We start from the raw sequence: 27,146 nt of genomic DNA, 5'->3' as shown, positions 1-27,146 counted from the left end.
ATATATGTAGATGCCATCATAATATTTTCAAAAACGTTTCAAAACATATGAATAACCTCAAGGCAGTATTACAAAAGATAAAAAAAAGCAGGACTCACTCTAAAACCAAGCAAATGTAAATTTGCGGCAAAAAAAGTCACCTACTCAAAAATAGATTCAGTCACACAGATCCCAACCCCTAAAATTTGTTATTGACATCCGTCATTTCTTAGGTTTGGCCTCGTTAAAGCAAACTATTCTGGCATCGCCTCCCCTCAACACAACCTTGAAAAAAGACGCGTCTTTCGAATGTTCCAACAATCGAAAAGCTGAAGCAAGCCCTTACGACAGCTACTTGCATATCCCGACGAAACAAACCCTCCATCCTCACAATTGATGCATCTCAAACTGCACATTTTAGGCCAACTTGATTCTCATCTTGAACTGGAAGATTTGAAATGAGTATTAATTAATATGGGTTACAGACATATTGTCTCTAATGGTGATGTCTCTCTGTCAAAGATAATGGCTTTGCTCATGAAATACTCTGTATTGAAGATGCTGGCAATATTGCAGTCGAGACATTTTATTGAGACTGAGTTATATTTTTCAAGCAGATGGAGGCTGAGTTCTTTATTTACACAAAATCATGAGCCGTGTTGTTGTTGTTTTTTAAAACAAAACAAAAAAAACAAACCCCGGGGACATCCCCTAGAAATCAAATTGCCCACCCCTAAGGTCCAAAACACAACTACAATACCCCTATCAACTAAATCACCATAGACTTACTATATCAGGAGTTTATTTCGAGCCTATAAGCGAGAGACCTCACTTCTGCAACGATGAAATGGTGGCAAATGGCTCCAGGTGTTCATCATGTAGGGGATTCAATACACCAGATAACATTACACTTTCATCTTTTCTCATGGCGAACCCTTGGTTCAATTTCCAAAACGAGTACAACATGCGTACATTATTTCTAGTTTATGTCATTTATGTACCTACTCTGTACCGTTCTGGCCCAGCAAGTTCCTCTTTACCGTCAGGAGCGAAGTGCAGGAGGTGGAGCTACCGGTCACCATCATGTCGGTGATGGATATGAACAGCTTGGAGCCGGCAGGTGCCTGAAAAAGGCCAGAGGATTTATATTATTTCGGGGTATTTGCAAATCACTATTTTCTGACAGTCGGAACCATTGGGTTAACCCGAGTGGCGTCACTTAGTATGAGATAATGAGTCATCAGTCGGTGTACAGAGCGTTAAATCTGGTTGGATTCTACACCACGATACCAAAGGCTGAGTGGTGTACACAAATGTAAAATCGCGTATATCCATTGGCACTCGTAAACAAGTTATCATTACGAGTGCACACGCTGCAAAAATATTTGTGTGTGACATAGAGATTACTACACGAGTGTCTGTCAGATACGTACCATTTATCTTACAACGAGTTGTTTCAAAACGTATGTAACGAGCGAAAGCACCTTTTTAGCATCAAATGAATGCATTTCTAACGAGCTGAAGCACCTTTTTAGCATCAAATCAATGCATTTTGTCTGTTCTCATGATCGCAGTGGCGAATTAATACATAACACAACGGCCATGAGTGACGTCATCCGACGTACTGCTTACTATTCATAAATAATGTGTCCCTACACCTTAACCTAAAAACGTTTCCGCCATCTGTGGATTATCAAGGCGATGCTGATAATGCAAACTAGTAAAGATCAAAGAACCCACATGATGCTGAGTTAGGTAATTTCACCTCAAAGAAATGACTAATGTTTACTACCGTATGACATCACCGCCGGTGACCGACTTTTACAAAATGGTGTGTTCACTGACAACAGTACGCAGGATTTTCAGAGAAGGATTTTCGTTGATTGAGGAATGGTATGTATATGAATGTGTCATGTTAGTAATCAGAAACAATCAGACAATCTGTGTAATGTTACTTGTTTTTATGTTTTCCGATGTAACCAAGAGAATTTGTCAGAAATGCAGATAACTAGCGTCGTCGTTTTGCGTGACTGGCATCATACAAGACAGAAACTTTTACGATTTCTGTTGAATTTACCTGATCATTGTAATGTATATATTTTTTAATTCCATAATTTGTGCTACAATACTCTTCCCACGAATATTCTCAAACGCGTCAGCCAATGTACGCAACAATTAGACAATCTCAACAATCTCTCAAAATAGGAGAGTGTAAAATCTGAATTTTGCTTTGTTTACATTTCAACAAGTACAGTTTTCCGAACACAGTGTTTGTTTCCACACCTAATTTATTTCGCTTGATTTCATCTAGAAAAATTTGTATTGGTGACAAAGACCATTTGTCATTTGATTCTAAAATGTATGAGTTTGAATTGTATGTGATGTAATAGGCATCTAATATGGCGGAATGTGCACTTCGGCGTTCGTGTTGTCGTATTTTCCGAAACATTCTTAAGGATTCCTGGTTCATCGGGGACGATTCAGAATTATCATTGGTATTTTGGTGAAAAACAGATTCCCGTGACCTCAAATGTGAATTCAATCCTTCAACTAAATATCCGATATTTAGATTTCTAAAACACAGTTATTTTGCTTTGCCTAAAAAGGCAGTGGATGATATCACAGAAGAGGGAATTTCCCAGAGAATTCAAAACTTTTAGTGAGCGAGTTGTATTTTGAATTTTAGTCGACTTCGAAGTGAGGGTTGAAGAGGAGAGACATATATATCGTCGGATCATATGTTTTCGGACATCATACGTCCATGGTTATCGCGAATTACTCCCGCTATAAGGGGGGTTGCGGTGTTTTTCATAAGTGAATGAGATGTTTTACGGTTTTTGTGACATGGTGATATAACGTATCTATATGTCGCTGTGGCATCCAGGAGGGTTAACACTCTTAAACCATACCCTTTAACACAGACATAGGTTGACATAACACTGAAACGCGAGCAACTTATCAATGACTTATGATCAGGAAAGTAATTTCCTCATAATCTGACCTCAGGTCATCACCATGGAGTAGGCAATCACTGGCCTGGAATTTGATCTCACACATATGTTTGATACCAGTTATCTCAAATAGGTTTCTCTTGCGACCGCCCTCAGATTCTTATGTTTGCACCTCGAAATGCGAAGAGGGCCAATTGTTTCGTGACAAGTAATTCTAAGACGAGTTTCGTAAACTTTGAATGACACATTCAAGTGTAATGATTTCTTAATTACTCATTATTTATGTATCCTTTTTAGCTCTGTCAACAATGCCATCCGGATGATGTAAATATAACACTGGTGCGCGTGAAGTGATATTTGCATATGGTGTGTGTGTGTGTGTGTGGGTATGTGTGTGTGTGACTGCTTATACTGGTAGAAAATGATGGCGCGGGGATCGAACCACCGACCTACTACTCTTCAGGCAGACACTCATTCCTATAGACCATGAAGGCAGTCACCTCCCACATGAAGGCTACCGGTGACTAGGTGATGTCTTAACTTACCTTGACGATCCACATATACTTCGACCCCGCAGGTATAGTGGCGGAAGGGGCGCTGGGAGTTCCAAATGATGCGGTCCTAGAAGATGTTGTCAGGTCAATGAGCTCCCCAGTGACTGAAAAATAACAGATACCTGTTGTTCCACTTTCAAAATAACATAGAGTGTACTGATGCAGTTCCTTGCGATTAAGCTTACGTACATCCAGGAAGAAATGTGGCGCAGTTGGTTGCCGAGTTCAGGCCTTCGGGGCAGATACATTGACACAAACCCTCGTAGTACCCGGGGTAGCCGTCATTCAAGCATGTGGGGATACCGCTGGTACAGAGCTCTGTAAAATAGGGACAGTGACATGTGGATTCCAGCTCCATGTAACGGTATATTATATGTTCTTCCATATCCCGTAAATACACGCTGTCGCTTTGTGATGAAGTTGTGATGAAGTTGTGATCAATATATGGTCTTTGCTCGCATTAATTAACTTCGCATTTATGTCTCCAAAATGACTATCAACCATAAGGCGGCCTCATTAATGCTAGTCAAAAGAGAAAATATATAAACTTTTAGGATAACACACTTCATTGTTTTGGGGGAAGTGCTTGACTCAGTGCTCATGAGCGATACCAAGTGCTGTTTGATTGGAATAAGGTAAGGTTGGATAAAGGAAGGATATGATACATTCAACTTGGGATGGGTTGGGGTGAGTCGCATTGATACTGAGTTGCATTTTTGTCTAGGAGTCAGCAGTCCTATGTATTTGGAGAGGCGTTAATTTCCATATTTACAGTACCTATACATTTTCAATGCAAAAGAATAGCAAGATCAATAGCGGAGACAACTTCAAACTATAACCACTCAGTATTACATTTTTTCCTTTAAAGTCCAACAACCAACGTGGCCTAGCAGATAGAGCATCTGCCCAGAGAGCAGAAGGTTGATGGTTCGATCCCATGGCCGCGTCATACCAAAAGACGTGAAAAGGACTGGTCGGGTCGGAGTCAATAAATGTGAGTGGGGTATTCATGTTTAACTTCGGCATGGTATTTCAAAGGGCTGGCACTATATTACTGCTACAATTCCGATTACAGTCAAGCAGTCACGTACGTGCATGTACATCGCTATATAAGTGAAATAATCTTGAACCCCATTTCAGCTCACCTTAACCCATCTTTCTTACAGTGCGATACTGTTTCAGTATATGACACCTCGATATTATGCAGCCATTGAAATATCACTGTAGTGTAACCTTACAGATAATGGAGGACAACACCACCGCGAAAATGCGGAAATTAAGTGTGAGGGGCAATACACTTCCAGATGATGACCATGTGCTTTCCATGTGACCATCACTTTCCTTCTACATTAAGATGACGCATAGAAATTAAGGTAATGCATAGAAATACATTACTCACGAGTGCATTGGTACGCCTCGTTCACTTCTTTCATGCTGTACCAGAAATTTTCACGGAATGTTGCTATGTCATCATAGTATGGGTCTAGAGTGGGCAGGCCGTTTTTGCTGAAAGCCTACAATAAATGTACTGTAGTTACTGTAAACTTTGGACACGTTCTCCACACTAGTGCAAATATAATTTGTATTAACTAGGGATATTATTATGGGTAATAAATCTGGATTTTTTAAACATGTAATGATAATTGATCGTATGTGTAAATACTTGCCTCCTGTATACATAGGTAAGGTATTAAAAACAGGGCTTAACGTCGACTTAAAGATTGCACTTCTAATAGGGACATGCACGTGTGTGTGTGTGTGTGTGCTTTGCTTGTGTGTGTTTGTGTATGTGTGTGTGGCTGCGTGTGTGAGTGCTTATACTAGTCGCGGGTATCGAACCACCGACCTTCCGCTCTCCAGGCAGACGCTAATTCCATGTTTACCAAGTCCGTCCCAGTAATTGACACTTTCGTCACTCTCCGGGTACAGCGAGCTCCTCTATCAGGGCCATAATTTTTTTACATTTTCTGGACGGCTGGCTGTACCTATACAAGTGCAGGATGATGGTGATTCGAGACCTTCCTTCTTCGATTTCAATTGCAACTTATCTACCAGTGCTGACGGTATAACTATCAGAAAACACTGAGTCTTCCGTCTCCTTTCAACACTATTTCCTGATTCAAGAACCACAGGCATGTTATTTTTTTATTCAACAAAGTGTCAAACGTATCAGGCGTGCATCACTTCGAATTTTACCTAAAGCTAATCTGACGCGCCGGGATATTACTGTTCATTCTATGTGATTGAGTGATTCACATGAGTTCAACGTTCAACAAACATTATACTTACAAAATCACTGTAATGCATTGTTGATTGGCCATTGTAGGGATATATGATGAAGTCATTTCGAAATATGTCGGAAACAGATTGAAAGTTGCTTTCTCGTCCTGAAAGAAAACCTAAACTTATCATGCCGTATCTTCATTTATATACTCTCACAAGATTATCTTAAAAGCGTAGTTAAACCGAATACCAACAACCAGCGCATATTGAATTTGGCCCTTTAATACAACTTTAATACAATGTCATGTCTGTTCATCAAAGAACTTGTTTCAAATCTTGAAACAACTAATGGGAATAAAATCGACTGTGCGCCAATGTCCAAAAAAGGATTCTCTTGTTTTCAGGCTTAATGAACTGACTGAAATGATAAATCAACTGCCTTTGTGCTCTCTGTTCAGCTAAACCTGGACAGGATTTCCTCAGTTTTGTCTTTCCTTGTTCATTAGTTAAAACGTGTTTGGCAGAATGGGATACTTGTTCTATAGTTGCCGTCAGTAGCTTCGTTAGCAAAAAGAGAATTGCATTTCAGTGAATTACAATTATCAACTAACATTTACAATCAGCTTATATACAAAAGCTCATTTAGGTGATGCATATTTGTTTCGAGCTGATGACTTTTCAATAACTCAACATGCTTTGCATGATAATCCAAGTGTGGTTGGGCTAGATAGGGAAGATATAGTCCCCTGAACTAAACGTAAATCAACCAGTTAGGACTAACCCACCGAAGCTGGTTCACTACTGGGTTACGGAACGCAAAGAGGAAAGCCATCGTTCAACTCCGTGGCCAGTCAGCCTCCCGGTATACAAACCAACCAAACTGGAGATGGAACTTGCCCCAAGAATATCTTGGATGCACCAACAGAAATCCACACTTCTGAACCAAGCGAAGTGCCATTTTAAATCGGCCCTAGGCCATATGATATCATTTACTACTTGCCTGGCGACACGTTGTTCAGCTTGAGATGGATGTTCTGGTCTCTATCGTAGTGCCCCTGTTCGTGATATCCCCCCATTGCGTGGATAATCTCATGGAGAGCCATTGGCTGGGGGGAAGTAAAACATTGGCACAATACTCACATACACGTAACCATACAGGCATGGCACTATTGCATATCTGGATGATAATATTTGACTTTACCTTAATGAATTTTACAGATATAATATATTTCGATAGTACAGCAATGTCTTTGTATTGCTACTGTTTATTAAATTCAAGTAATACGCACATAATCGTCGCATGGTGATATATCTTGTGGGACCCGGCTGGTTCGTCCAATGTACGAGTAACAACTGAGATGGAATATAAAAAACAACATTACATTTGGTTTACCCAAAACCAGGTAACTATAATGAAGTAAACGCACTACTGACAGACGTTGACAAATGGAGGTGGAGAAAGACGTTGACAGATGAAAGTGGAGAATGACGTTGGCAGATGAGAGTGGACAAAGTCGAAGATGGATGACACTGGAGAATTTCTCTGACAGGTGAAAGTGGAGAAAGACGCTGACATATTGAGACAGAGAAAGGCGTTGACACACGAAAGTTGAGAAAGGCATCAACATATGAAAGTTGAGAAAGTCGTTAACAGATGAAAGTTGAGAAATATTGTGACAGATGACAATGGAGAAATAGGTTGAGAAAGGTGGAAAAGGTCCTTGAAAGAATGAGGCGGAGAAAAGCATTGAAAATTTAAAATGGAGAATTTCGTTTACAGATTAACGTAGAGAAAGTCGTTAAGATATGAAAGTGGAGTAAGTCGTTGGAAGATGGAAAGGGAGGAGGTCGTTGACAAATGAACATTGAGAAAGGCATCAAGATATAAAAGTCATTGACAAGTGAAGGTGAAGAAAGACATCCACAGATGAAAGTGGAAAAGTCGTCGACAGATGAAATTGGAGAAAGACCTTGACTGATGAAATTGGGGAAATTCACTGACAGATGAAGGTGGAGAAACTCGTTAACAAATGAAAGTTGAGAAAAACATCGGCAGATGAAAGTGGAGAAATTGGTTGAGAGTAGAGAGTGGAAAAAGACAGACGGACTGAGTGAGTGAGTTAAAATTTAACGTCGCAACGGCAGTATTTCAGCCATATAGAAACGAGACCAAGTTAATATATTCACAATTTAGATATTTATACAAAGCTATATTTAAGAACAATTTATGAAACATATATGAGCAAAACAATATCTTGTATGCAGTTTAAAAACACGGGCTATAGGCCACTGGTAACCAAAGAAAGTGGAAAAAGACAGAATAGGAAAGGCATTGAAAGATTTAATTGGAGAATTTCGTTTACAGAGAGAAAGTCGTTGGAAGATGGATGTGGAGGTGGTCATTGACGTATGACAGTACAGAGGCATCAACAGACGAAAGTGAAGAAAGTCGTTGACTCATGAAAGTGAAGAATTACATGTCCCGTGGTCATGGGCTCATTTTTCATGCGTACAGTATATAATTTGCTTACAGAATTCATTCACCAAACAATGCTTTCGTGGATAATATGAATCTGCAATAATCAATAATAATGTAACGTAGACTATCTACGATGGAGATTACCCGTTTCCGGATATGAAACGTAGGTAGACGTTGTGAGGGACGCTGTAGCCGCCGCTGTTCCGGACGAAGAACCTGACACAGGTGTACTGCTCGACTGTACCCATCGCGCTCTTCACAAACGCCTCAGTGGAGGCACCTGCAATGTGCAGAATGATATCAATTAACGATTGTCTTGAGTTAGGTTGAACGTCTCTTTGAAGAGTTCAGTTACATCACAGTGTGTTAGCTTCCGACATGAAATAATAAAAATGTGGAAATTTATGCCATTGCACACTCATAAGCAACTCATGAATTACCTCACCCGGAATCCCCACGGGGAAACGAGGTATGAGGAAGTGAGTGAGTTGTGTTTAACGCCGCTTTTAACAGTGTTCCAGTCATATCACGGCGAGTCAGCTTAATTTGGGAGGAAAGCCCCAAGTGATGCAGGTCTTAGATGTTTACCACTTCGGTGAAACCCAGGAGCACGGGTATAGTGCCGACACACCTAGAAACATAATCGCGGCGAACCGGGACTCGAACCCACAATCATAGGTTTCTGGTGGACGCAACTCTGCAAAGCGAATCGCGGCGCCTTATTTCCGGGTTAGAATAGATCTTCAACAACCCATGCTTGCCACTATGCTTGTCGTAAAAGGCGACTAACGGGATCAGCTGGTCAGGCTCTCTGTCGTCTTATTCAAATTCCGTAGATCGATTCTCATGATGTCAATCACTGGATTACAGATACCGTCATATAGCTGGGATGTTGCTGCTGGGTGCGGCGTTAAACAACCAACCAACCCACTTACTTAGGCCACTTATTTCAAAAGGGATGATTCCGTCTTCCCAGACAACGGTTTTATCAAGGAAGCGCCTTTTCCGGACGAGAACGTTTTTTTCTGCAGATCGCTCGGCCCGGTGTAGCTTGGACTCCAAAAGCTGAAATATGCACGTACAGGCTAAATGTCATGATGGCTAAGCTCCGCATTCATATTATTAAATCCTACATGAACCACGTGTTCATTTGTATCACCACTAAATGTGCGTTATGTTCAAGAATACTAGAAATTATATATGTGCATAAATACTTTTTCTGGTATCTATAAATTGTAGCACTGGAAATATATTTTTAATATGTCTGTATTTTTGGCCAATGGCCTCTATTTTGAGAGGTATAGGTGATTGTGATGGAAGGCTATGAACATATTGTCAGAGGATTGTAAATGTTACGTATTCTTAACAGTGAAATCCTATTTACCTCCAGCTCTATTTCTGCCTGCTTTTGAGATCCTTCCTTGTGATAGTCAAGAGCCTGGGGAGGGAATGAGCTGGTTTGTATTGCCACTTTGAAAAATGTTATAGTTTGTTTGTGTTTACGTCGTCCCATATAGAAAAATACGCACTGAAAAAATATAGGACGAAAAAAGACAACAACAAAAACCCCAACATACACGCGTTTTGCATTTTGATTTTTTTTTTACTTCACGCATAACTTATTGTTGTTTTGTTATTAAGTTTCTCTCGCTCCCCCCCCCCCCCCCCCCACACACACACACACATTCCATGATGCCCAAAATGGCATCGCCGAACCGTTGCCAAAAGAAAATTGGTTTCAATAAGTTGGCTTGAAGGGCCAATGTACTCTTTCAACGCGACAGGCCGGTAGACCGGCCAAGCCATAGTCACATCAAAATAGAGGGTAGGCCTATATCATTTTATGAAACTACCTGTCATATCATTCATTTATTAAATCTATCATATTTCACAATGTCTGAAATACGTATTCCATTTCAATTTATCATTTTATCATGCATCCTTAATCTAGACGTTTTGAATGTGTTAGCTTAAAGTTTGTTAAACTTTTATTTACAACTTAATTGAGTAAAACTTACTTAAATAAGTTGTAAATACTTTATTTAAATAATGTGATAAATATATCTTTTCTATGTAACAGTAACAGTCGAATTAGACCTTTCAAATGGTGTATAACAGGATTTGTTTGTTTGTTGTTTAACGCCACACTCAGCAATATTCCAGCTATATGACGTCGGTCTGAAAATAATCGTGTCTGGACCAGACATGCCAGTGATTGACATCATGAGCGTCGATCGACGCAATTGGGATACGATGACATGCATATCATCAACCAAGTAGTTGTAAAAACTAACATTTAGTCTATGAAATCTTATATAACACAATACCCTTCTCGACTCGACTAAAAATTAAAAAAACATAATTTTTCCGAAGTTGATTTCCTTGCTAGAGCTGGCTGGCTTGCTTTTATATATGTTTCTAGATTGGTGTTTTTTTCATAAAAGAAAGATATTCCACAGTCATAGTGCAGGACTACTCTTTTACAAGCAGATATTTTCCTTGATAAATGTTGGCTTCATCTATCACACAAGAGTCTCTGGGAACGCAGCAGTTAAAGCTTCTGGTTAACTGGTGTTGAAAGAGTCAAGTGGCTAATAATCTATGAAGATAGAAAGATGTTTTGTGTACACATATAAAAACAGACACCTAAAGATTTTAACCACACACTTTATTTACGCTCAGAATGGCCTAAGCTGAGTGGTTAAAGCGTTCGCTCGTCACGCCGAAGACCCGGGTTCGATTCCCGACATCGGTACAATGTGTGAAGCCCATTTCTGGTGTCCCCCGCCGTGATATTGCATGAATATTGCTAAAAGCGGCGTAAAACCATACTCACTCACTCACTCACTCACTCAGAATGGCCTAAAGTTCACCATTTCTGGTCCACATATAATAAACCCCCCACCCCCTCCCCCCCCATACACCCCACCCAGATAGTTTCGGGGCTACCCCTTCATTTCGGAGAACATTGCAAACATGTAACATAGAACAATGAAGAACGAAGAGTGGTTTGTTTCATGATAAAACATTGTTCAACATGACGTCGATTCTGGAGATATATGCGCTAGCAACTTGATGACGTCGTAAATTGGACGACGTTTTGTTTTTAGAGGGGAAGTGTCTAGTAAGTTGTTCCCCCAAGATAAGGGCAATAGGGTGGCCGAACGATCGCATCTAAAATGGGAGAGATATGACAACGCAAGAGAATAGTCAGTCATAGAGATTACTACACGAGTGTCTGTCAGATACCATTGATCTTACAGCGAGTTGTTTCAAAACGTATCTATCGAGCGAAAGCGAGTTAGATACGCTTTGTAACAACTAGTTGTAAGATCAATGGTATCTGACAGGCACGAGTGCAGTAATCTGTTTCTTACACACCCTAAAATCGCTCCTTTTTAGCATCGAACCGATGAATTTTGTCTATTCTCATGATTGCAGTAGCGCATTAATACATAACACCACTGTCATAAGTGACGTCATCCTATTTGCTGCTTCCTACTCATAAATAATGTGACCCTGCACAAAAAGGTTTCCGTCATATATGTGGCTTATAAAGGCGATGATGAAAATGCAAAGTAGACAAAAACCAAGAACACGCTGGGTGCCAAGTTTAAAGTTTACACCTCAAAGAAATTACCAAATATGTACAACAATGTTTACTACCGTATGACATCACCACCGGTGACCGACTTTTACAAAATGGCGTGTTCACTGACAACAGTACGCGGGATTTCCAGAGGAGGTTTTCGTTGATTGAGGGATCGTATACACATAAATGTGTCACGTAAGTAATCAGAAACCTTCTGACGATCTTCGTACTGTTATTTGTTTACCATGTTTTCCAATGTAACAAAGATAATTAGTCAGAAATGCAGATAACTACCGTCATCGTTGTGCGTGATTTAGCGTCGGTCATGGCGTCACACAGGACGGACACTTTTACGGCTTCTGTTGAATTTACCACATCATGGTCATGTATATATGTGTAATTCCATAATTAGTGCAACGATACTCTTCCTATGAATATTCTCAAACGCGTGATCGAGCCAATGTATGCAACAATTAGACGAAAGTATCTCTAAAAATGCTACACAGTGTAAAATCTGAATTCTGCTTCGTTTACATTTCAGCAAGTACTGTTTTTCATACCTAATTTATTTCGCATGATTTCATCTACATAATTTGCATTGGTGACAAAGACCATTTCTCCATTGTTTCGAAAATGTATGAGGAATTCAGGGATGCATGTATAGCAGCTGAGTTTGAAATATACCTGATCGAATAGGCATCTCATTACCTGCATTTTGTAAACACAATCCAATATGGCGGAATGTAGAATCTACACTTCGGCGTTCGTGTATGCGTATTTTCCAAAACATTCTAAACGATTCTAGGCTTATCAGCGACGTTTCAGAATTATCCTTAGTGATTTGATACCCGTGATCGCTAATATGCTATTTTTCTACTTTAATTATTCGAGTAAATATCCGATATTTAGATTTCTAAACACACAGTAAATATTTATATAACGAAGTGAATTGTGATTTGGCGAGATTTACAATGTACCAAACTTTCAGTCACTTTCAGTAATTTTGAATTGCCTAAAATGACAGTAAATGATAAACAGAAGGGGGAATTCAAAACTGTGAAGTGTCTGCGTGATGTATTTTGAATTTTATTAGATTTCGAAGTGAGGGTTGAAGAGAAGGGACATACGAGTATGTGTCGTTGTGGCATCAAGGGGGTTTACACTCTGAAAAAACGATAATGTTGACATAACAACAGATAATGTAACTAATGATAATAACAAACAAACTCGCAGACGAAGGCGAGTTTGTTTATTATTATTATTGATTACACTTTCCTGTTGTTCAATACAGACGTAGGTGAACATTCGACTGAAGCACGAGCAACTTATGAATGACTTACACTCAGGAAAGTAGTCCGTCATCATCTGACCCCAGGTCATCACCATGGAGTAGCCAATCACGGGCCTGGAATTCGATCTCACACATATGTTTGATACCAGTTATCTCAAATGGGTTTCTCACCCACAGGTGTGTAAGAATCAGAGTTTCCATTAGGCGTCAAAGGAAAAATAGCCACGATGGATCAATGAATCACACTGATGGATCAATGAATCACAACCTACTCCGCTCTACCGGTAGTACCCGTCATCGACACACGTTTTATTAAAAAGTACCAGTGAGAAAGGAGGTGTGATAACTTCATATAATTGTCATACCATGGGATATCATCACGTATCATGTCGACAAGCTACTATACTAAATTCTGGAATTATCCCCACCAGGTTTTGCTGAAACCTTGATTAAAAAGCATAATTGTAAGGAAAAGCTTATATTGAAAATAAACATCTCTTTCTCCCAAATTTAAATGAAATGCACATGCCCTAAAGTACCTAAAATACTAATAAAATATATCTTTTTATTTTATTTTTTTATATTATATCGTATTCACATTATAAACACGGGCTGTTTCTATCCTACACAACTTCATACTAAAATAAAGCGATCACTTGAGATTATTATTAGTCTGGCTAGAATTTCCCCAACCTCGGAATGGCGGTCAGGGCGTTGTTTCAACCGCTATATAGTGAAGCGAGATTTATAATAGTTGCTCTGTCAAATCTCACGCCAACATGTATGCAGTGACTGTTACATGTACATCTATCAATGAAATAACAACACGGATAATGAATGTTAATAAAATGACTTACCCCAATAGGGTAGGCAACGTCAACCCCATGATCGAGGTAGTGCAGAGGATGGGAGGGTACACCACCAGGTTGCTCGTATCTGGATAACTGTAAAACAGAAACACAAAAAACATACAACGCTGGGGCGGTTGAGGCGCATACAGGTTTAAGCATTTGCTCGTTCGCCGAGGATTCCCACAATGAAGTCCATCTGTCGTGTCACCGAGTGTGTTGTGGCTGGACTATTGATAGGGGCGATGTCAAACAATACCCACTCATACTGTCTTATGGGTATGTCGTATCTCGATGAGTGGAAATATAAAGGCAACGCCTGAGAATAACCAGTCTCGATTATACGCCGAAACAGAATCCATTTGACGTAAAGGCAAAAAAAGAGGTGACAAATATATGAAAACAGCGAGACAGAAACTCCAAACAATCATACACACCAGTTTCTGAGCTGCCGCATTTCTTCTGTGCAGAGTCACGACGTCTGGGCATGCCAGAGATTTATTATCGTGGTTTCTACTTGCGGTTGACCCCTTTTATGTTTCTAGGTCTGTCAGCACTAAGCCCTTGCTCTTGGGCTTATCCAAAGTTGTAAACGCCCAAGACCGACATCACTTCAGGTTTGCCTCCCACATTTAGCCGTAAAGCAGTAATATCACTGGGCTTCTGTTAAAACATATTCACTCAGTCACTCTTAAATATGAACTAAAGAAATGAAGTACCTTCGGTCCTTGGTGTTTGATGATCTTTGGTCTTTTCTTCCTGGCTGCCAGAGTCAGTGAGGTCAAACTAAGCAAGAGGACGAGAAGACTTCGAGACATGATGGCGATATCAATTCCAGTACTGGCCTCGTCCTTATATTAGCTATTGCAGGTGTAAAGTGTTGGGGACTTAACAAGATGAGTTGCACCATATTGTGCTCACACATCGCCATATTGAACAAACTGGCGCACCTGTTCACGGGATGATTGTCTGCGCTGAGGTCAAGTACTGAGGTCAAGAGAACGCGGGACAAAACCTGAAGTTGTAAATGCATGCAATTATATACTGAACCGGAAACGAAACTTCACCATGGATAGATATATGAGGAACCGTATTTGTCCAAACACTGTAAACATACTTTGAGACATTTTAAAACGTGAAACTTGGCAAAACTGATCATCAAGTGTCAAATGTTCTTTAAGTGAAACACAACATTAGTCTCTGAGAAAATGGCATCATAAGTCAGTATCTCGTGTGTCCGCCATGTGCATTGATGACTGCCGCGCAACGTCGATACCTGGAATGGATGAAGCGGCTAATGAAGGCCATAGGCACTTGAGCCCGCACTCTGAGGAACGCTTGACGCAGTTCAGCTGCAGTTGTCGGTCTTAGTCGGACGTCAATCAGCCGTCTTTAAATCTCGTCCCACAGGTGCTCATTTGGATTGTAATCGGGACTGAGGGCAGGCCATTGCATGGTTCTGATGCCATTCTGCTGGGGGAAGTCTCTTGTTGCTCTGGCAGTGTGCACGGGCGTTATCATGCTGAAACTCGTTGTTGCGGCGACGTGCCAAAGGAGGTATGGCGTGTGGTCTCAAGACTTGATCAGAGAACCGAGCTGCTGTGACCCCTTTGCCTCTCCCTGGACCGATGTTCTGGAAGTCAACAGGGCCGACCCTCTGTCCAAGACCAATTCCACCCAACACCATGATGCTCGGACCACCCCACGAGTCTCTCTCGACAACAAAAGCATCCGAATAACGTTCCACACGGCGTCGCCAGACTCTCCCTCTCTCTGCCATCTGCTGATGAGATACAGTAATGGCTCTCGTCGGAGAAGAGGACTCTTCTCCACTGCTGGTGGCGCCGGTGTCCGCACAAAGTCCCATTTTCATTCACATGTGTTAGCTTTCATATTGGTTTATTTTAAGTTTTCCTCATTCCAAAAAATAAGTCTATCTCGTCATACCTTCTCCTGCCTTGCATAAGTAGCATTGTGTCCTGATCAGAATTGAGTGGGGGATAAATAGCTGATGCAACATGCCCGCGTTTGTTCAGGAGACTTTGCATGTGTTTGTGATGAGTGCCACCGGTGATGCAAAATATGCTCAACTTTTCACGTTTACCTGGTATCATCAATATTTGATAGTAATTCATTGTCAATAGTGGAAGAGCCAGGTTATAACCCTGACATTTCAAAATATGTTCATTAAATGACGTGGCTTGGGTAAAATGATATTAAACCAACGAAATAACTTCCCGTTACCCTTCATACCTTCAACTGATTTCAATATAACACATGTTCGCAAGCGAACGCACGTACCTTGACTGACATCAGTGGATTCTAAATGTACAGGTTATCTTGTTGATTAAGTCATTTGATCAAAACTTCAGCGATCATGTGTGAATCTGCCACATGTGGAAATCACGACAGCTGTCTTCCCTGTACAAACCATCAAGGCAACATATGTAATTGGAAGACAAGAAATAATTGGAATCGTTGCACAGTAATATATAATTAAGATTTTGATTTAAATTTTCTTCGTTGTGCTAGATGAAGAGCTCCCGCCTGCATCCATGTTTTTGACCTTAAATTGTGACTAAGCTCGAACACAACGGCAGCCCGTGCAAGTTCTGTCTGAGATGTCTGAACACCAATTTGTTTGTCAGCCAGTTTAATTGTTGATGATCACTGATCACAATAATTACACAGATACACTGTATCTGATTAACAGAATAATTAATTATCTCAATTGTAACATTCTATACAGACAAACAGATCGTGGACCATAATCCCCTTTTACTTAGAACTAGACCTGATGGCGGAATTATTATTAGTGTTTTCAGATTGGAAGGTGTTACTTAGTATTTGATGCCCTGACATCCGGCGTTAGGGGAGGGTACATCAATTGTTAGAATATCCATGCAAATCTGAAAAAAGTAAGATATGTTTCGTCAGAAAATACAAGACATCATTTAACAAATGGCTGATATATACAAATCCCAAAGATGAGCTGTATAATTTATTCAACTGATTTCACGAATGTGATTTACAAGAATATACCCTGACGCTGATTTGACGTCACGGTGCACTCTAACATAGTATGGCGTCATAGGACAATCTAACATTCTCACGTCACAATAACATGCATAACATTATGGGGACAAGCGTACGACGCATACAGAAATATAATTATTTTATAAAAGAATTCAATTATATGATGCCATTTAATTTTGCTTTTAAAGAATCAATACAATGACTTTATTCTATCTTTCTCAGTGCATCATTTTCACATTTGTAAAACGGGATTATCACAAGATTTCTACGTGAAATATCAATTGCAGAGGGGCGGTCGGGTTAAAGCGTTCGCTCGTCACGCCAAAGACACGGGTTCGATTCCTGACATGGGTACAATGTGTGAAGCCCATTTCTGGTGTCCCCCGGTGGAATAGTGCTAAAAGCGGCGTAAAACCTCACTCACTCACTATCAATTGCGGGGCAAAAGAAAACATCCACCCATGTTTGATGGTGCCTAAAAATAAAACAGCAAGGAATGGTAATTCGATGTTTATGTATTTGATGAAGTTATAACAGTTATATTGTGGACCTTAAGTGTTTCGGCGACTGTTTTCAGTCTACTAAAGTTGTTATCATTTAGTTAATCCAAGTTTCCAAGTGTATACTTTCTTTTGCCCCATAGTCTATATTCCAGACGATAGTCTTTTTATGTCGCCAGTGATCCTTATATTCTGCGAAAACTCAGCACATATCAGAGAGCTCTATCCTCGTACATGTCGACTCCGGAAACTTTCTGGAGAATGCGAAATAGGTGAGAGAAGTATGGATCTTATCTTGCTTATACAAGTCGGGAATTTGATAAGATCAAGACATTGAAATTTATTAATAAAAGATTCATATCTCCAGCTAATGAAGGTTGAATGTCCCACATATGGATTTTGAAACACGCCGGTGTGAACTTTATGAACTATACTATGCATTCCAATATACATATATAAAACATCTGTGTGATGCTTGGGAACAGATTTCAAATCTCCCCTTGTTTATGATATGGGAACGATAGGGTCGTCTTTTAGTTAAAGCGTTGACTTGTCAGACCGAGGACCTGACATCGATCCCGATATGTTTGAAACGCCTATCGTGTGATTTCATATGGCTAGGATATGTCTGAAAGCGGCACAAAACCACCTTCATTCATTCACTTACAGTGTCCCAGAGAGTCGGTACTGCATAATGCTGGTAAAAAAACGTCTGCAGAAACGGACTAAAGAAATCCTGTGCGAGAATCATGTCAACAATTTGATTCGGTTGTATGAAGAAGAGACAAGGGCTGGTTCTACCAACAGTTTTGGTCCTAAAGCCATGACAGGTAGGCCAAGGTGTATAAGGGAACATTTTCGGTCATAAACCACGAGGCCATCAGATGTCACCAGTGCGCGTTTAAAGGGTCATTATCACCACACGCGTACGTAATTAAGTAAACAATGAACTGCGCATGCATGTTATTGACCTCACGCCCTCCGCATGATCTTTCTTAGGAAGCCACACCAACCATTGTTGCCAATCAAAGTGAATAGTCTGTGGTGAGACTAAACGTGTTCAAACGGATTAATCGGACTCGAATCGGATTACCCGGATTGGAATGTTAGAAACACTGTGAAAAGGTAGAAACATATGGCTAACCATAGCCCTAACCAGCCTAACCCTATGGATTGAAAAGGGGAGTTTGATCGAAAAGATGTGTCAGTTTCCCTATGACCGAAAAGGAGTGTTTGATCATACAGCATGTCAGTTTCCCTAAGACCGAAAAGCAGTTTGGATCGGAACTGTCAACTTCCCAAAGACCAATGAGGTAAGTCGGGTGCATTGAAGCATGATCCACGGTAACAGTATAACGTGACAATGAAAGCGCTATAGTGCGGTAATTGAGCTGCTGGTAGCCGCTGCGCCCTGTAGATTCATTGTTGCCCATGTAGTGCAAAACCGCTCAAAGATTAAATCCTTCAACCGGCACTAAGAATAGGTAGAATAAAAGATAGACTAGCAGCTTTCTCGGCTACAGCTGTTGATACTGGCGGTCGTAGTGGCGGGTAATGGGGCTACAATTGCCAAGGGTTTCAAATAGAATTACCACCCTAAATAATGCCCAACCGGAGTTTCTCCGAAACGGACAATTGTCTTTTAGTTAAAACGGACCAGCGAAATATCACATATATTTTAAAGGCCATATTATAATCATATACAGTAGTGCACATCTCATTCCTGATATAGGAAGTGACAACAGGGGAAACTGTCTTAATGGTAATAACCTAGGGCCATTCAAGAATGTTTAATGTAAGGCACAGCTTACAACAGGTTTCTTTTTAAACCCATCTCTAATAACAGTACAAAGTCAGTCTAAAATTTGGAATCTTAGAAAGTTTTCTCTACCCCCATCCGTAGTGTAATAGAATAACATTTTGCCAGTAGTATAATAAAGTACAGTTTTTGCCCGTAGTGTAATAATGTATAGTTTTGCCCGTAGTGTAATAAAGTATAGTTTTGCCCGTAGTGTAATAAAGTATAGTTTTGCCCGTAGTGTAATAAAGTATAGTTTTGCCCGTTATGTAATAACATATAGTTTTGCCCGTAGTGTAATAAAGTATAGTTTTGTGCGTAGTGTAATAAAGTATAGTTTTGCCCGTAGTGTAATAAAATATGGTTTTTCCCAAAGTGTAATACAGCGTAGTTAAAGCACGCGAACGCTGACGATGAGATGGAGGACCGTTCTGTTGACAGATGGGTCCCGCCGTGTACCCGGACGTGCTGATGGACGACTGAACGAATGATATCAGGTTTATATATATTCTGACCAGAAATGTTCAAATCATCACGTAAAATAATGATGTCATACATTCAAACTTTATCTAATAGGATGTTTTCAGCAGGCCAGTTTTCATGTGCTTGGAATAAAGGTATAATAGTGTCCATTTATATAAATGACCCAAGAAATGATCGTAATAACAACAGGGGTATCAGTTTAAACAGTGCAAGAAAATATTTACAGCAAAAATTAACTGCAGATTTTAATATGGGTCGAAAATAATAACAAAATATATGGAGAACAAGCAGGTTTAAGGCCTGGAATAAGGGATGACTTGTTCACACTAACTGCCCGTAGACAAAAATATTTAAGTAAACGTAGAGGTAGGTATCTCATATTGCGCGTGTCCAATTTACCTTCCTACAGCACAAAAACGTACAGATGTACGATAGCCTACTCGATCACGTGATTTGTCCCTGATTGATCATCTGTGGAATGCTTTGGATCGCCCTGTGCGCCAACGAAATCCATCACCACTCGCACTCCAAGCACTGCATGTGCCACTTCAGCAAGTGTGACAGAACTTTACTCCTCGCGTATAATTATTCAGGATCCTATTTGCTCCAATGAGCCATCGCCGTCAAGCTGTCATCAATACTCGTGGGGATCACAACAGATAATGACATTCTGGTTTATCCTGTTGTCATTACCGGGCCTGTGTAGTTGTGACGTCAGTTCATAGGTGATCATGTCTCGCGGATTTCTGATGTGATCCTGTTTTGGTCACATTCACAGTGTTCATAAACTCATACAACCTATGTTTGCTCTTAGTATATTAGTATATTATTGAATAGTTGAGTCATCTATAAAGGTGTTTTTAGAAAATAGTTACTTCGGCATAAATTCATCACTTAATTTCACTTAAGGCATGGACATGTTATGTCATTTCCTCCACATATAAAACCTGGTGCCATCACCGATTTTCAGGCATCTATTCATATAATTTTGACTTCTATTTTGAATAAAAGCCCAATGGAATCACTTTCAATGGATAGGCTTATCAAAACTGGTTGTTTTTATACGTAGACGAACTTATATTCATATTCACCTTCAGCAATTGATAGTCGAACACCCAACACATCCTAATAAAATGTAAGATTTCTTTATGCAAATATGACAAAGACACAGATACAAGTTCAAGTCTTTATTAACAGTGCTGACACAACGTCGTATGGGCATCCTGCTAGTTATTCCTTCCATCTTCGAAGCCTCACTTCCTTCAGGTTAGAGCAACTCACCTCCTGGTTTCTGATGATAAAACGAATCTTTATTAGACCATATCAAAACTGAAGTCACATTGGTTGCTACAAAAACATTATAGATAACACGTATCAACAAATATAGACATGAGAATTAGCATTGATATTAGGACACTGCATTTGTAGATCAATTGAATGTAACAGTTCAAAACACAGCAATAATGTCCTTTCAACTGAACCGAAAACACACGCCACATGGATATTTGAACTCAACATACGCAGTTCCAGTGTCAACGTTGAGGAAGGCTGACCGCTGGATGGTGCTAAAGTTGTCGGCATTGTCACATATAATTCGAGCTAATGACGCCCTTTTCAACTGCGTTGTTTGTTCTGAATTCAAACAAAGAAACGTTACAATTGAAGTTTTTGCTTTTTAATGGAAATGAAGGCATCCAAACTTATATGTTATGACATCTACAAGTAATCAATCAAAAAAACACACAGTCTGCGAGTATTTACCAGACGTGAAGCCAGTGACGGAGTCTGTAGATTCAAACCAGAACCTGTCCCCATCCCTTAGTTTCTCGAACTGTTTGCCGATCAGACAGATGTAAGTTCTTCCCACAGCTGCTCCAGCAAACGGAACTTCAGCAATACCTCCACTGTACAGGTCAATGTCATCCACGTTGTTACTGAATGAGGAAAGTCACATTGTACTTGAATTGTTAACGTCTTCAAAGATCGGATGCTCTAAGCAGTAATTTGGTATGAATATGTCACGGAACATGTTACTTAAATTACACGGATCAAATATGCAAAAGACACATTTTCAAAGAATAGCTAAACACTTACTATATATCCTGAAGATCGCGAGCTTGAATACCACCGAAGTCAGTACCAGATGTGAAGGAGGTAATTTTGTCGAGACCACAGTATTCTCTCCAGTCGTTGTAAGGAGGGAGGCCATGTTCCCTTCCTCGCTGAATGTTCAGACTCACAATGTCAAAACCGTCCTTTGTGTCTGAATCCTCCTCAAACATTCTCTGCCTCATGCCATCGACATACCACGCATCAGCACGTTCACCTGCAGCGCCCAGAAAACTACTGATGACGTCATCCAGGCTGTTGATGACGTATTTTGTCCTCTTGAACAGGTCACCAGTGTCCACCACTTCGCTTCCTATTGTAAGGTTTTCTGGCACCATTGAATGTCCAAATCGGAAAGCCGCCGTTGAGAAGACGTTACTGAGAGAGGGGTCGAGGCTGGAATTGTAGTTGTAGTTTCCCAATCCGAGGTTGTAGTTTGCAACCCCATTGGCACTAAGGATTTGTGGCAGCCACTCATTGTATGTTATCACCTGATGGTATATACGATATGCAGTTATTTTCATCAAATGTTTACTTTTAACCTTACATTTTAAAGGAAATGTAGAGTTATGTAAATCTTAATTACTGTTTTCAACATGCCATTGACTGTTATGGGGCATATTATCAGTTGCCATTGTTGATTGAACAGACGCTCATACTATGTGCATGCACTGTTGAATATGTTGATCGTTTTGATGCATTTGTGTACGGAATAGAAACCTAACCTGTAGTTCAGCAACAACTATTCGTCTTGCTTCTTGGAAGAGTTTCTCGTCATCCCAGCCACTGTTGAAGCCCTTGAGGGCTGTTGCAACACGGTTGTGTTCTCTCATGAACAGAGTGTGCAGTGCCGTAAGTCCAGGGAAGACATTGACTCTCGAGTCACCTTGAGTAAAAAATACAAAATCACTTGCAACAACCAGACAGACAGACAGACAGTATTATAGCCTGATGGCCGACGGTACAGTTGAGACTAAGTTATACTATATTGATACGTGAATATACAGAAATTATACATGAATCTGATATTAAAACATGTCATATATAAGTAGCCACAGAAAGGATCATATCTTTATTTTGTGAGTTGAAAACATTTATCATTAACATCATTTCTATGATAAGACAGATGAATACATTTCAGGTTGAAGATGTGACTTTTAAGTTACTATATTTGCAAAGATCGCGTGAAGATGAAACAAATTGATAGCAGTGTCATGCAAAGAGATAGTTCTCTCACTGATTACTTTTCCAATACTCAGCACTTGAATGTTACAAACATCCTGTGGATTCCATACAGAAGAAACGAACCACATGAAAGTTATAGACTCCTTACTTCAGATACCTGGTTATGTTTACATTGAAGTGGATATCTGCATTCTTCCATTCTCAGTAACTTTCTTCTCATTTAACTATTCTAACTTGCCTATGTACACACATATTACAGCCTCTAGTTTCACCAAGAAGTGCTTCATTTGAGGCACATTTAGCAAAACCTAAAAACGTTTGAAATATGCGGTGTCTACATTTTCTGTTGCAGCACATTTTATTTTGTTCCCCACATTTCCGAACCATATAGTACTACATGTGCAAGTATGCATTAAAATGAAACATGCTATTGAACATAATTCATACTTATTTTCTTTAAACAATTTCTTCACAGACATGCATGCCTTTGAAGCTTGAATCGCAAGCTTTTCTGACCACATTAATTTAGAGGAAAACGTAACAACCAAATATTTAATATGGAATATATTCTTTTTAGTGTGCAACATGCTATATTGCGCATACAATGCAGTATACACGCATGATATCACGATGTATTTATTAAATTGTTAAAGAAGGTCTGTATCATCAACATTGAAAATCAGCAGAAATTACATATTCTCATGTTAAACAAACGTCTGTCAGGATATAGGTTTCTCTTGTTTGTAACAACCTGCTTTGAAACAGTAGTTGCTTGGATCAGAAGTATCAAGAAAGCAGTCGCCTGAATCTCCTTCCGGAAGAAGATTATTTGTTCCCACTTTCAGCAATCCAGCTGAAAAACACCCATATTGGCGAATTAGTACGTATATATAGAAATTCAATTGTGTGTAATGAATACAATTTATTAATCAATTAATTAATTATTAAGAGGAAAAGCAAATCATTGAATGTCTTTTGATGGATAACCTGTCATAAACTGATATATATATATATTACAAATTTAAACCATTATATCTGTGTGTGTGTATGTGTATGTGTGCGTGTGCGTGTGTGTGTGTGTGTGTGTGTGTGTGTGTGTGTGTGTGTGTGTGTGTGTGTGTGTGTGTGTGTGTGTGTGTGTGTAAAACAAATTTAAACCATTATGATGAAATCAGAACCTGCAACTTACATCCAGAGTCAGTGTCTCTGAGCTCGGCCGTCTCCGAGTCTGAAATGCCGTAGATATGGGAACCGTCTATGAAGGCGGACAATTCATTGTACTGCTGTCGTGGATCTGGGAGGAGAGAATTCTGAGATACCTTTACTGTGTAAGGTTATATTTAGGAGGTTTAAGGAAACCTTTTTCTTCACATAAAATGTATCCAAAACCGTTTTTCAGTTTAAAGAATGCATTGCTTATTTAAGGCTGATTTTGATCAAATCAAATCAATATTGAGTTTTAACTCTTCATTTGTTACTTAAATAGAAATAACCTAAAATGCCCTTACTTGAGGAATCCGTGCCTGTTCCGGAAACAGCCTCCGATCTCACCAGGTTCATACATTTACCATTGCCAAAGTAGAAATCACCATCAGGAAGGTTGATCGGGAAACATGGAGAGTCCGTGCTGATGACATGAGGACAGACTTGATTTTTCCTTTATATTTTGTGTGATTTGTAGATAGTACATTAATTCGATCTGATTGTTCTAATGTTTGCCATGTGATATTGTGTTTAACAGTAAGTAATATGAATAGTAATTGAGCAGTATAATCATACTGTCTTGTGTAATGTTGTGTTCTGTATAATAGATAAAATACAACTTACTCGCTCGGAACAGAGTCAGTTCGGTCGCAACACTCAATATCGTTCCCATTGTCTGTAAACAAAGAATGTTGATGAATAAATAACATACAACGTATCAATACTACAAATCAAATAGTCTCACGTAAGGGAAATAAAAGTGGTGGTACTCACCTGTAACTACCGGCGTTCCCGTAATGTCATGGTCAATAAACTGACCCCACTGCATCAACATGACGGAGTGTTTGATGGAAAGGAAACTCAGCTCAAAGTGAACATGGTTGCTGATGCTTCTTGGGTTAGGCAGGTCTGAGCCATCAGTGGCCAGAGCTCTAGGGTTTCCCATTGCTGTAAATATACAGCAGAAATATCTGTTCGTTGTTGTCATCTTGTTTAAATATGCAGTTCCGTTTGGCTTGGCTTCTCCTCGCCTTGTAAACCGATAGATCATTGATTTCGTTTCCTGACTCTAAAAGCATCTTGTTGAAACATTTCCTATAGTTTTGATATTTTTCTGTGTAAAATCAGAAACTGTTATTGCGGGATATGACAAATCTGATCATCTGATGAAATGAGAATGATGGCTCACGTGGTTAAGCGATGCTTAAAGTGGTGGAACCAATTACTCACCCATTCGTTCACTCACTCATAAAGTCACTTTAATACTTGCACTTTTATAAAGTAAAATGATCCATGATCATTACGTAGTTAGACACTGTTGTGGCACTCACAAACAATCTAGGTCAATATTACTAAATCTGTTTTGAAACTTCATTGTCATTTGATATGTAGATATCGTTGTAACGATACGGCATAGGCATTACATAAATACTGAGCGTCCTAATAAGAACAAAACATTTTCAGAAATGTAGACAAGTAAACAGCAACTAACCGTCAGCATACTCAGGTTCCAGCCACCTCGCAAGTTGAGCACCTGCAGCTCCCCAGCCCGAATTGTCCACGTTATTGCACGTGCCATCAGCTGTCCTATAGGTGTCACTTGAGTCGCATGTCGCTCGCCTGAGTTAAACGTATGTATTTGATAGGGCATTTAATTCCTCTTAAACACCTACACATGTAAAAGCACTCGAACTTGTCATAAAACATGAAGACGAGAATTGTGTGATGTTATAACAGCCGAGGCATTTAATGCCCCAAGATTAAACAAATACCTTTTTCACTGTTGGATATAATATTTTGGAAAAGTTTACAGGTGGTTAAGCTACTATAATAATTATATACGGGTATAAGAAACATACTTTCTTTTAATAATGTTTATATTTGCATGCCCTCATTCTACTTGTATTTCAGTAGCAGACATACCTGCTTCTGTAGACAGGTTCCATGTATCTTTTGCTCTTAGATGATCGTGAAATAAAGGCACATGGCGTCCTGCTTCCTCCGCACTCTGTCACGAAAACGGAGATGATGTAAATGATAATACAAAAATACCTGAATATATAACATCGTTAAAACCACGTTGTTGTGTCATCTAACTTCCAAATATATCCACCCTCCATACAGATGTGACTACGTGTTAATCTACTCATAGTGTTATATTCTGAAACCAGCACTATAGTTTCCATCCCAAATATGTAATTTGAAATACAGTAATAATCCTAAAAGATTGGGATTGTACGTGTCGTTTTGAATCTTCAAATATATGACATGGGTATCATTCACTATCTTCGCAAACCGTTATACACTTATATATCTTTGACTCCAAACATATATTATTTGATATAAAAAGTAAAATTTACTGGGTTATGTACGTAGCATTTTCATAAATAATAAGATCTGTAGCAAATGTTCTGCAAAAGTAAAGAGTGTGAGTGGTAAATACATACCTGCATGTACAACGCAGAAGGCGATCAGTATAGCTTGGATGACTAGTGACTGCATACTGTCAGCTTCGTGCAGAACACAACCAGTGTGATGGAATACTCGTCCTAGGGCTGTATATATATATGCTTCCAATGGCATAGATATAAACTTGATAAAACATGATTGCGTTTATTGGACATTGTGGCTTGTATTGCTAACAACAAGAGACAAGGACTGATCCCAGCGGATGGCCGCAGTTTGGTGCGTTGATCGTGATGATGACTCGATCTAATCAAGGCCCCTGAGTGGTAAATGGACATTTAGATCTCGCATCTCCACATCTTGCATTGGTATTTGTGATACGATCGCGATAGAGAAACTGATTTTAGGCTTATCAACATTTTACTGGTCTAATTATCAATTTATAGCCTCCAAATGTACCAGAATGAGACGTCATGGCATTATTCGATTAATGCATGGAAATATACGGT

General features: G+C 39.6%; 1 protein-coding gene and 1 pseudogene across 1 annotated transcript; both read right to left on the bottom strand.

The window, feature by feature from the left end:
- Positions 1-14,848, bottom strand: part of LOC139453056 (uncharacterized) — a 32,972-nt pseudogene extending 18,124 nt beyond the window's left edge.
- A 6,116-nt stretch (positions 14,849-20,964) lies between these two features.
- On the bottom strand, positions 20,965-26,733 carry LOC139453111 (thyroid peroxidase-like). Its single transcript, XM_071234737.1, has 13 exons — positions 26,679-26,733; positions 26,155-26,239; positions 25,724-25,851; positions 25,006-25,179; positions 24,856-24,907; positions 24,537-24,655; positions 24,218-24,322; positions 23,780-23,881; positions 22,569-22,729; positions 21,829-22,334; positions 21,496-21,668; positions 21,255-21,366; positions 20,965-21,025 (listed from the first exon to the last, which is right to left on the bottom strand). The coding sequence occupies exons 1-13, from the start codon at positions 26,731-26,733 to the stop codon at positions 20,965-20,967; spliced, it is 1,833 nt and encodes a 610-aa protein (XP_071090838.1).
- Between the last annotated feature and the right edge of the window lie 413 nt (positions 26,734-27,146).

This window comes from Haliotis cracherodii, unplaced genomic scaffold (assembly GCF_022045235.1).
Source record: "Haliotis cracherodii isolate W230 unplaced genomic scaffold, xgHalCrac1.p SCAF_9, whole genome shotgun sequence".
Classification (NCBI taxonomy): Eukaryota; Metazoa; Mollusca; class Gastropoda; order Lepetellida; family Haliotidae; genus Haliotis; species Haliotis cracherodii.
The sequence above is the reverse complement of the archived record's forward strand: the minus strand, read 5'-3'. Positions and strand labels throughout refer to the sequence as shown.